The sequence below is a fragment of the Galeopterus variegatus genome, unplaced genomic scaffold (genome assembly GCF_000696425.1).
Source record: "Galeopterus variegatus unplaced genomic scaffold, G_variegatus-3.0.2 Scaffold22612, whole genome shotgun sequence".
Classification (NCBI taxonomy): domain Eukaryota; kingdom Metazoa; phylum Chordata; class Mammalia; order Dermoptera; family Cynocephalidae; genus Galeopterus; species Galeopterus variegatus.
In genome coordinates this window covers 1-11,619 of record NW_007748723.1, presented here as the reverse complement: position 1 = coordinate 11,619, position 11,619 = coordinate 1, and the positions used below count along the sequence as shown (strand labels likewise).

Below are 11,619 nucleotides of genomic sequence, written 5' to 3'. Positions count from 1 at the left end.
CGTAACTTACTTTCAATCTTTTCCAGTCTGATGACCAAATTGGTAATGATAAAACCATTTCCATCTCATCATGTCTACTGTGAAATAATAAACACCCTGAGTCTTCATTTACACAAACAGGACTCTTCTCCACAACTATTTATGAGATCAGCTAGAACACAGTATAATATTTTTTCATATTTAATAAAATAAAAAGAAACCAACCTCTTTTTTCTTCTTCTCGTTTTAGTTTATCTTCCTCTATTTCCTTCGGTAATTTTTCCTTTTTCTCTTTCTCCACATCATTATGCAAATGTTTTGTGGTATAGCTAAGTGCTGGTGAAAGAAGGATCTCTCCATTTTTGCAGAGTTCATCACGAATTTTAATAAAAAACTGCTGAAGTTCTACTGCATCCTCATATATTTCAGAATCTGTCCTATAACGGAATCAAGGGTAGCCACTGACACACAAGCTGCTCCTTTTAAACATCTCAATTATACGTTAATTTTATTAAATGCTTCTTTAATGTTAATTGGCATAATGGTATTTCTGTACAGTTCTAAAAAGTGTACCTTCTTGAAGTTTGGTAGAACAGAACTGAGGTGTTGTTTTACTATGGTAAGTAAGCCTCATGCCCACCCATTTCTTTTTCCTCAAGTTCACTCCTTGTACAGTTCATGTAAAAGGAGAAGCCTCACACATTTTCCCTCAGAGACTTGTGGCACATGTATCAATTAATTTTGGCAACAGAAGAATGGCTGCCAAAATCAAGGACTGTACCAAGGCTCCACACCATGTCCAACACTTACTTATGTCTAATCTGGATTAATTTTTCCTTTCTCTTAATTGCAGACCAACATATTATATACATAAAGTGTTAACAACAAATTTAGGCCTCTCTTCTTTTTGGTCCTACCTCATGGTTGACTAGGCTGGAGAACTCAGTGACCATTTGAACCTAAACTGCAAAACCATGAGGGCATCTTGTAATAGTTACAGGCCTCAGAGTCAATGTTCATTTCAGTTTTCCAGAAATAATCACGTAATGCTGGGGAATCAGCAAAGGCAACACAGTGAAAGATGTGGGAAAAAATGATGTGTGTCATACTCAGAACTTTTCTGAGATTTTCCTCACTTATAAAATAAAAGGGACTGTGCAAAATAAACGTTAGAATTTAGATGGGAAGAAATTTTATTACTATCTCTAATCCACTGTGGTCTGAGGAAGGCTTAAATATAATTCTATTAACTAAGAATACCAGGGTCTAAAAAGTTATTCACAAAAACAAGCACAGAACAATGTCTCAGCAGTTATAGAGACATTCTGGATAGGGCAGAGTAGCAGGCATAGGTAGCCCAGTCAGCCGCCTGCAGACACATTCCATCAAATTTCAACAAGACCTCCAGAGTGCCTCTAAGCAAGCAGTTAAAAACACTGCCAATAACCTAACTAGGTGTTTCTGGAAAAGTTTTAAACATCTTTTGAGGTTATAAAAATGCTAATACTTGTAGGAAAACAATAAAAATAAAACTTACCAAGGGAAAAAAAAACCCTGACACTATTTTGGTGCCTATTTTCTGAATAGAGATATCTGAAGATTGTTCACTTGAAATTAAAGTTCATTTTACAATAGCTTACAATTTTAAGTACAAAATTAAAAGTGAAAACACACTTTTGGTAAATCCATGTTACACTGAAATGGCAGATTCACAATTCCTCATGTCAGGTGGTTTAGTAATGAAAGTTTTGTACAAGAGTCACTAAACACCTGATATATCTTTTTTTTGTTTTGTTTATTCAAACAAAGTACTATGAAGAATTTGTTAATCTATGAGGCCAGGTGTTCAATGAATGTGCAAGAACAAAAACTCAAGATGGAAAAAGAACCAACTCTAATAATTCTCTACAATTGGAAGGTAATCTTTTTATATAAGGCAGACATTCAGCAAAAGGAAATAACTAAGATTACAGGAGGCTCTTGATGCTTCCCTTGTTCTTGTCTCCCCATGGGTCCTTCTTACCTGAAAAGGAGTCATGGTGCTTAATCCAGAAATACTGTCAGCAGATTAGGAAAACCAGCAACCAACCGGCATGAGTCAACACTGTGCCTGCTGTTACTGAATACTGCTTATGACAAACCACTGCCACCTGAGTGAACTATGCTATTCTTTTATGTCTCACTGTTTAGATTCTATCTCAGGGTGTGAAGTCCTAGCTGATGTTGGGTAGTGGTGCTGGGTAGGGGTAAGTGGTGATAAAGCATAAACACTCTTAGAGGTCAACATGGATATGTACTGCATGTGGACTTCATTAAATTCATGAACTTACTACTTCTGGGATGCCCATCTTCATTACTGTCAATACAGTAGATAAAGACAAGGTTTATCATTCACTAAACTGATGCATCACCATCAATTCTTATCAAGTACTTTATCTTAATTCTTATTAAGTACTATAAGAGGTCAAAATAGTACCTTTATTCACAAAGATAAGAATGGTTTTCCTTTGTTTTTCAACAAAGTCCTAGGCATGAGAGCAAAACTGTGTGGATCACTATCTCATACAAATATAAATGTACCTTGGACTCTACCTCCCAGGCCTCAAAAGCAAAAACCAATCGTGTCAACATGGGAGAATAAAGAGATTATTTCCTAGAAATATAAATCTGCTTAATTCTTAAAATAAACATGTCATCTACACAAGATAAAGTTCCTAATAATCTAAGAGACAAATACTCTTTGGAAGATTCTCAGAACCCCTAAATATAATGGGGTTGGGGAGTGGCTTTAGACTTAAGGACTAATGAGAATAAGAATGGAAGTCTAAGCTGCATGAAAGCAGGGTTTGTCTGTTTTGTCCACTGGCATATACCATGCATCTAGAAAGTGCTCATAAACTGGTAGTAACTTAATAAAAACTTGTTGAATAACAAATAACTCCTGTAGATTTTAACTGCAAGATATCCTCTATCTTTCTGTTTCTATCCCTCCTGTTGAAGAATAAGGACCACTTCCTAAATGTGTCACTCAAGGGCCTTTCCAATCTGGCCCTAACTCTACCCTGTCTCTTGAACATACCATATTTATTTCCTAACCCTATGCTTTGCTCATACCACTTGCCTTATTTGAAATATCCTTCTCCCTACTCATTTGAATCCTACCCAACTTTTCATTCTTCCCTGACGCCTCATGCCTTTTTAGGAGAACTCTAGCCTAGAGTTCCTTATGCCACCATCTTTATAAATATCATGTTGTAACATATTGTCTCATGTCTGGAATATTTCTCCCTAAGTATAGGTTCTGTCCCATCCATTAGACTTCAAGCTCTTAGAGCACAGAGTTCAAGGCTTATCATCCATGTCTGTACTCCATGACTGGTGTTCTAGTGACTGGCTCAGCAGCAGCTCTCCGCAGTAGGGAACAAGACCAGCTCCACTACTTACTAGTTGTGTGACTATGGGTAACTTCTCTCTGCCTGTGTCTCCAATTCTTCACATACAAACTGAGAAGATTATCTCTCACCTAGAATGGCTATTATAAGGGTTTGAGTTTATCTACATAAAGCGCTTAGTATGGTGCTTTACACAAAGAGCAGGTGCTTATAACAAGAATAGCAAACATTACTATTTATTTTTCCTTCAAGGTCCGAGCAAATGTTGGCCTCAAAGATTTCCCCATTGGAATTTCACTGTCTAAATGTCCAGCTTGTAGCATGACAGACTGTAAGCTCTGGGACGCAGGGTTTGTATCTTTAATTTTTTATATTTTCCTAAATGCCTCTAAGAGCACACAGAAGATATAGTATAATTGCTGGATCAAATTTAACAGTCAAGTATGCTATTGACATGTGGCAAATATATGCCACAAATCAAAATTAGAAGGAAATTTAAGTTTGATGTAAATTTAAATTTGATTGCTTCTTTCAGAACATTTAATGTCTCCGGTAGGTTCTTAAAGTAAGAAAGTTAGGAAGCTTGTCCTTTAAAAAAATAAAGTAAGAAATTTGAGGTTAAAAAAAGAAGCCCTTTCAAAATAGCACTTGAAATAGTGACCAAATTTATATCACTCTGACCTCAGATCAATACCTTAAAGCTATTTTAATTTATTTAAGGTATTTTGGGTTGAAGTTAAACCTTAAAAGAAAAATCCTGTTACTATTTCTAATTCCTGTTTCAAACTATATGCATTTATCCTTTAAAACACTTGTTCTATAAAAGGCTATACTTTAAGTTTATGCTTTTCAAGAGTTTTTTTGCTTTCCTCCTTCCTCTGGCCCTAATCTAGGTGACTTAGTAGTGTGCCATCTCTTCCCCACAGAATATACTTGCTCATTAGAAGTTTTTGCTAATTAGAATTCAGAATAGCATGCTACCAGCTGAAATCATATATCTAAGTTGAATTAGTACAAAAAAGCAGTATTCCTTCATCTGTTTTGCATTAAATATCACACATTTTCAAAAAGAAATGGCTTTGAGAACATACCGATTCATCCTTCTTGCCCTTTCCAATACTTCAAACATATGCTCTTGAAATAAATCAAGCCGCCGATAGCGATTATTTTCAACATTCTTCCTAATTATGTCAAACGTAAGGGGAGGTTTGTTAGGAAAATTGGGATCCACAGCAGGAATTTCTGCTAAGGAATCACTGTAGCATCTTCCCTCATCATCCTGATGACTCATGACTGACACAAAGAGATTGTGGATAAGCTCTTGAATCAGCAAGGTCACATTTGGGACATGAGAGTCCTCATCTCCCTCCAGGTCTCTCCGAGTCTCAAGCAGGACTTTGTGCAGGACAAGAGCATCTTTGTAGATCAAAGACTCAGGCTCATTGTATGTACAGGCATTGTTAAACATCATGACAAAGTCCTCAACCATAGAGTCTATATCTTGGTATTTGTTGGCCATCATATGACTTCGAATTTTTTCCATGTCCATGGGCTTTTTAATGGTCAGATAGTAATCAGGCAGCTCAGATCTTGAAGGAAGCCTAAGAAATATGGCACTGAGGCGGCGACCCCTCTTATCAGTATAGTTCTTTACAGCTTCATAGACTTCATTTAGTTTCTGCTGCATTGGAGTCATGTATTTTGATTTTTTAGGAGAAATGCCACTCTTCCTACCTAAAGAAAGAGATTTAATGTTAAATGGATAAAATGAAATAAATGAACTTAATTTTTATACAGTTGGTGGCAGAAACATAAGGGTGCTGTCTTACTTGTTTTGTCTAAAAAACAAAAAACTAACACAAGAAAGGGACTATTCCGAATGATTTGTAAAACACAATAACTAGCATGTCTTTCGTGAAATATATTCTATAGACAAAAAAAGAACTGGAAAAAAATTTTCAGTAACCATATTTTTGATGGGAGATTAAGTACTGTTATGTTGAGATAGCTTTGAATAAGGTGGAATAAAACAAATGAGTAGCTATGTGACATTCTAATTCCATCACCTCTGGCATTCCTGAGTACTGAGATTTTTCTTCATGGGAGAAAAAGAGTTACAGATGTTAAAACAGAGGACACTGAATAAAAATCCCGTGGCCTTGAATCTCAATTGAAAGCATCAGTATGAACTTAAGATATATTTTATCTTTAAATATAAATGCACACATTCACAATTTCCTAGCTCTGTCCACTGAAAAAAACTAGGAACAATGACCAACTCAGTAGCAGTATTCCCCAAACTATAGTTTTAAAATACTAGTTTCAAATATTAATGTCAAGGAGCCCTCACCTTTTAGCAGAAACATGAAAAGGTCAGGGCTCCTTGTCAAATGTCTGACTCCCAGTCTGCTTTATCCTGAAACACCAGACAATAAAGAATCTACCAAAGAGTCTTTACCGTAGTCATGTCAAAAGAACACAGGAACCAGCCTGATACAACATGAGCATCATTAATAAGGACAAAATTGCAATGGATTAAAATTCAGCAATATGTTTCAATCTAGCAGTTCTGATTGAGACATAAAAAAAAATAAAAAACTGGGTAAATATAAGAGGATGTTAGTAAACCAGCACATTATTTTGAAAACTGGTATATAAAGGGAAAAACAAAACCAAAAAAAATCAAGTTTTTATCCTTTCAAAAAAAAAAAGAGACAAACAAAGGACTGCACTACTGGGTAACCAAATATTGGATAAGGCAAGTTTCTCTACATGTGGGTAATTCAAAAAGTTTGCTGAAATATAAAATTAAAAGATAATATGAACCTTTCCACGAAGTTTTTGAAGACCCCTCATATAGAAGTATTCCAGCTAATAACCGAGCAAGAAATGATAAAATTAAACTGTTACCATTTGATACCCCTTTAATGAATTAATGACGTAAGCATCAATACCTGTTAACATAATAGAAAGACACAACCAGATATTATGTGCCACTTAATAGAAGACCGTTTTATTACCTATCAAGTCAGTTTTTCTGCCAAAGGGAGGGGATGGGGAATCAAACCTGAATCTGATCAAGCCTCTGGCTCCAATGACCAATTTTCAAAAAACATAAAAACAGAGGAACATGTTAAACTACAACACAGAGATGCAATTAGCAGACTATGGGAAATGATAACACAAACCCAATTTCTTCTTTTTTTTCTAAAAAGATGACCGGTAAGGGGATCTTAAACTTTGACTTGGTGTTGTCAGCACCACGCTAACCCAGTGAGCAAACCGGCCATCCCTATATGGGATCCGAACCCGTGGCCTTGGCGTTATCAGCACCGCACTCTCCCCAGTGAGCCATGGGCCGGCCCCAAACCCAATTTCTTCAACAGATAAACTGCAAAGAAGGTAGGGGGAAGAGATGAAAGGGAGTTTACAGATTAAAAGAAATACCAATCAAATGCAATGTGTGGACCTTATTTGGATTCTACCTCAGCCAAACACCACCCCAAGACATGACGCAACATAAGTGTAGAAAACGTCTTAGGAAGTATCCTTGCCAAGCTGAAACTGAATCTAATCAAGCCTTTAACATTAACTTCCATTTATAAGAAATAAGGAGGATAAAGGAAAAAGTTCACTGGCATCACAAGGAAGCAAAATGTCTAACCCAGAGTGTGGGACATTGTATAGAAACTGACCTGGTTTCTTCTATGAGTAAATGGCATGAGGAAAGAAAAGGGAGAAGACCGGTCTAGATTATGAGTTTAAGGGCATAACAATCAAAGATAATATACAGAATAATTAGATCCTGATTTGAAGAAACCAACTGTAAAAATACATTTGTCAGACAATCGTGAAACTTGAAAATTTGTCAGGTATTAGACGAAACCGAGAAATTACTGCTAATTTTGTTAGGTGTGATAATGACTTCAGGGTTATTTAAGAAAATGTCTGCTTATTTTAGAGAAATGAAAGACTAGATTTGCTTTAAAATAATTTAGAGAAAAAGAGAAAAAAGGGGATATAGAAAATAAGTAAGGCACAATCTTGATAAATGTCGAGTAACAGTTATATGTAGGGGTTCACTATACTATTCTTTACATTTGTATATGTTTGAAATTTTTCATAAGAAAACACAGAGAAATAAAAAACAAAATTAACATTCCATATTAAAATCCCCTTTCCCTGAACTTTAAAATATGGTGTATTTATTTATTTTAATATATATATTTAGATAGCTATTGTTAAGCTATCCATCTATTGTTAATTAGTCTCCTAACTCAATGCATGGAATTAATTCCATACAGTTTTAAAAGGTGGTATGTTCCTATTAAGTAGGATAAAATTTTGCATTTCTACAAATCTTCTGTATGCTTTTATAATTCCATGAAAAGATAAATGCCTTAAAAAGAAAGACTCGTGACTTGGCAATCATACTTAAAGCTACTGTGAAATTCGGTTTAGTCATTTCATATAAAAAAGCCAGTCTGTTTTTCCTCTTTCAGCAAATATGGCTCTAAAGAATATTTAACAACATCACTATTGTTTGTTTGGTATTTATTTTATTTACATATTTTAAATAAGGCAGGAACCAAATTACTTTTGTTGTCTTCTCTTTCCTTACAACTTTTAATAAAAATACCACACAAGACCACACTCAAATGACAGCTGTACAGTACAGTGGGTGGACATCTCTAACCTCCCAAATTCTATCTGGTAGGAGCTGCTGGGATTAATTTTTAATTTTAGCAATCATCAAACAAACGTACAAAAAAAAAATCTGCCACTATATTTTTCTAGGCTTCATATATATATAAAAAGAAATCTATTATTACTATTTAAGATTTCCAAAATGTCCACCACATTCATGAAAATAAACATTACTGGCCAGCCACCAAAAAAAACAAAAAAAAGTAAACAAAACCTTTGACATTATATTCTTTTTTTAATCTGTTATGAATATTCATGAGATACAAAGCTCATTGTCACCCCTCATGCCCAAGATGTGAAGGCCAGATCCAAACTGGCAGCATGACCATTACCACAAATTACGATTGTACCCCGTCGACATTATATTTTATTCCCCATATGCTCTTCACAGTTTAACTACTTAAAACACAGTAAAAGAGAGTACTAGAGAAGAGGGAAGAAACTCCATGCTGGAGTTTCACCATTTAATTAAATATTATTTCAAAAATCAGTAAAGTCTCCTTTACAGACAACACCAAATAACAAAGTGTGAGGCTGCCTTACTCAGCTTGAGTTTGGGAGAAGCCACATCATCATCATCAGGCAGAGGGCCCAGCTCTTTTCTTTTATCCTTGAGTAGCTTCTCCAGGATATGCGCATCGTTGTATACCTATATTCCAAAAATAAACTTAAAATTATTTTCTAAAAAAACCTTATTATTAAGGTATAAAAAAGCTTTAAAAACACAGTTTAGGACTTTTGGCTCACTACAGATCAATAAAATCATTTATCTCTGTGGGGAGGGCCTAGGCTTCAACTGGTTTCTCTCTAAGCTTCCCAGGTGATTCTAATGTGCATACAAGCATACTAATGTTTGAAAACCACTGTAGTAGAATCACTGCAGGTTTTAACAGAGATTCTGAAACACAGTTACATGCGTGGTTGTCCTCAAAAACCTATCTTTTCCATTGGCCCCTCAAGGTAGCAGACTTAGCCCAATGGAAAGGAGAGATTTAGCTGAAGAGGAATATCTCAAACATTAAGTCCCAAATCTGAGTTCACAGTCTAATCTGATTTGTTAAGAGAGAACCATTTCTTTGATTTACAAGTATCCTCAGTGCATACTTTATTTTATATTTAAATGTAATAGCAGAAGAAAGGAAATAAATGACCTGAAACTTTAAAAAAATTTCTGGGAGGTTTAAAGTGGATAAAGGTTATGAAATAGAAAAATACAAAAGAAGGAAGACTGTATCTTAGCTATACTGATAAAGAATGGAAAATCAAGATGCTTTATACAAAAATCAATTAAATCAATTATTTAGAGGTGCACTTGTGAAAACATCATGCTGATTCTTATATAACATTTTATGGACTGTCTTTGCAGAAGTAAGGACATTAAGGACAGTAATAATAATGATGATGAAAGATTTTAATGTTATTATAGGCGAAACGTTGAGTGCTTCTCAGTACCAGGCACTGTGCTAAATGCTCAATATAGATTATACAACAACCCTGATGTAAATACTATTATTATCCCTAATTCATACATAAGAAAATTAAGGCTCAGGAAAGATAAGTTGCTTACACAGGGATTGGCAGAGCAGGATTTGAATCTTGGATGTCAGATTACAAAGTAAGAACTTCTTTTTTTTGGTGGCTGGCCAATACAGGGATTCGAACCCTTGACCTTGGTGTTATAACAGAAGGCTTTAACCAAGTGAGCAAACCAGCCAGCCCCCAAAATATGAACTTTTAACCTTTGTAATGTACTGCCTCCAATTTTAAACAATTAAGAAAAGACAAAGTATTAACCTAGTCACCAAGAATAACAACCAAAGTTAGGCCTCTAGAGCTGGTCTCTCAAAATGCATTATTCTACCAGCACCCAGAAGAAAATGTGTCTTAAGGACTCCCCATCTCCACTCAAACCCCCTGTACTTACCTGGGAGCCCTCCTCGTTGTAGTGCCTAGCATTCCGGAACATCAGCTTCATGTCTTCTATCATTCCCTCTTCACCTGTGTATTTGTCATTGCGGATGTTATGCTCAATTATTTTCAAGTCCATTGGCTCCAAGATGATTTTATAATAGTCAGGATAGTCCTTTTTGGACGGTTTAACCATAAATAGATCACAAAGTCTTCTGCCTGAACCTGGCTCTCGAGCTTCAAGAACAACATTGAATAAGATTTTCATTCGCTGCTTTCTTATGTTCTTTTTACTGTTGAAGAGGGAAGTAGAAAAGGGGAATAATGAGAACAGGGTCAGTTTTCTTTATGCAAGGATGAACATGAAATTAAAAAAAAAAATCTTGTGTGCAGATGCTTCATAATGACTACAACTTATTGATTACATATGCCACAAACAAAGTAAACATGCTGGAAGCTATAAGCAAATATTAGGAAAATTTCCAAAATAGTTAAAACACAGTGACCCTGGCAGAAGCAGCCAGCGAACACCAGACAAACCTGTTTAGAATATCTCATGAAATGCCATGTTTGACAAAGATCTTGTCTGACACCAAAAGAAAATGAAATTCCATAATCAACTGAAATTCATTTTTTGTTTTTAAGACAAACAGCAAAAATGCAATAAAACTAGGAATCCCCTATTGTTACTAACCACCTCAGTTCCAAGTACAAAAAAAAAAAAAACCCCACAAAAAACCTACTAAAGAGAAGTGTTCCATCTCTTAAGACAACCACTCCTGAATTCTAGTTGTCAGAAAACAAAAGGAGACTGTCAGACTACTGTTTCTATGGTGGGTAGAAGTCTCTTTTGCATTGATCCTGTCAGGGTCAGTCTCTGCTCCCTCCCTCCATCAGCATTATCCCACAACCCCAACCGAGCTTAAAGAATAAATGGTCTTTTGTTCATCTGAGCTTTCTAGAGTAAATTTTCATGTTTAAGTATGAATTCCTGTCTTGTTCCCCAAATTCCCCAAATAACCCCAGTGAGATGTGATGTGAAGAAACTGATATGAGTGGTATGAAACAAAGTACAAGGGACCACAGATTAGAGTTCAAAGTGGTCCAACAGAGCAGATGGTCTTGTCTCTTAATTATTGAGAAAGCTAGCTCAGAAAGACTAAATGACTCACCCAAGGTGAGAAGCCCAGTAAATTTTTAGAAGAGACAATCTTCCAATATGACTTCTGGTTAACTGTTCTTATATCTTCAGGACAATGATAAAGAAATTCTAGCCAGACTTTAACCAGCAGTCTCCAAGTTGAATAGACAGGTAGGTAATAACAAGAAATAACTTACTTACTTTCTATTCTACAAATATTTACTAAAATCCTATACTATAGTACTTAGAGGTAAATATTTTTTAATCTGTTTTCTATCCTACAAATGAAAGCAAACCATGTAGATATATGGGTCTCATAGTCTAGTCCTCTGACTATGTACTCTATTCTGAGTTAGGAAGAAGCAAAAGGCCACATATTCTCTCCAAGGTTAAAAACATGCTTTTAGAAAACAGAAACAAAATTCAAGTAAAGAATAATTAACAGTTGAGAAAATAAATGTCTTTCCTTAAGTCAAGATTTTTAAGTGTATC

The 11,619-nt window shown here is 35.4% G+C and overlaps 1 protein-coding gene across 1 annotated transcript; it reads right to left on the bottom strand.

Moving 5' to 3' along the window:
* Nucleotides 1-204: 204 nt before the first annotated feature.
* LOC103583394 (protein polybromo-1-like) lies at nt 205-10,279 on the bottom strand (the record flags this gene model as incomplete). Its single annotated transcript, XM_008564718.1, has 4 exons — nt 205-416; nt 4,463-5,105; nt 8,622-8,727; nt 10,003-10,279. Coding segments are annotated over 4 exons (1,238 nt in total), but the record flags the coding sequence as incomplete, so codon positions are not given.
* Nucleotides 10,280-11,619: the final 1,340 nt, after the last annotated feature.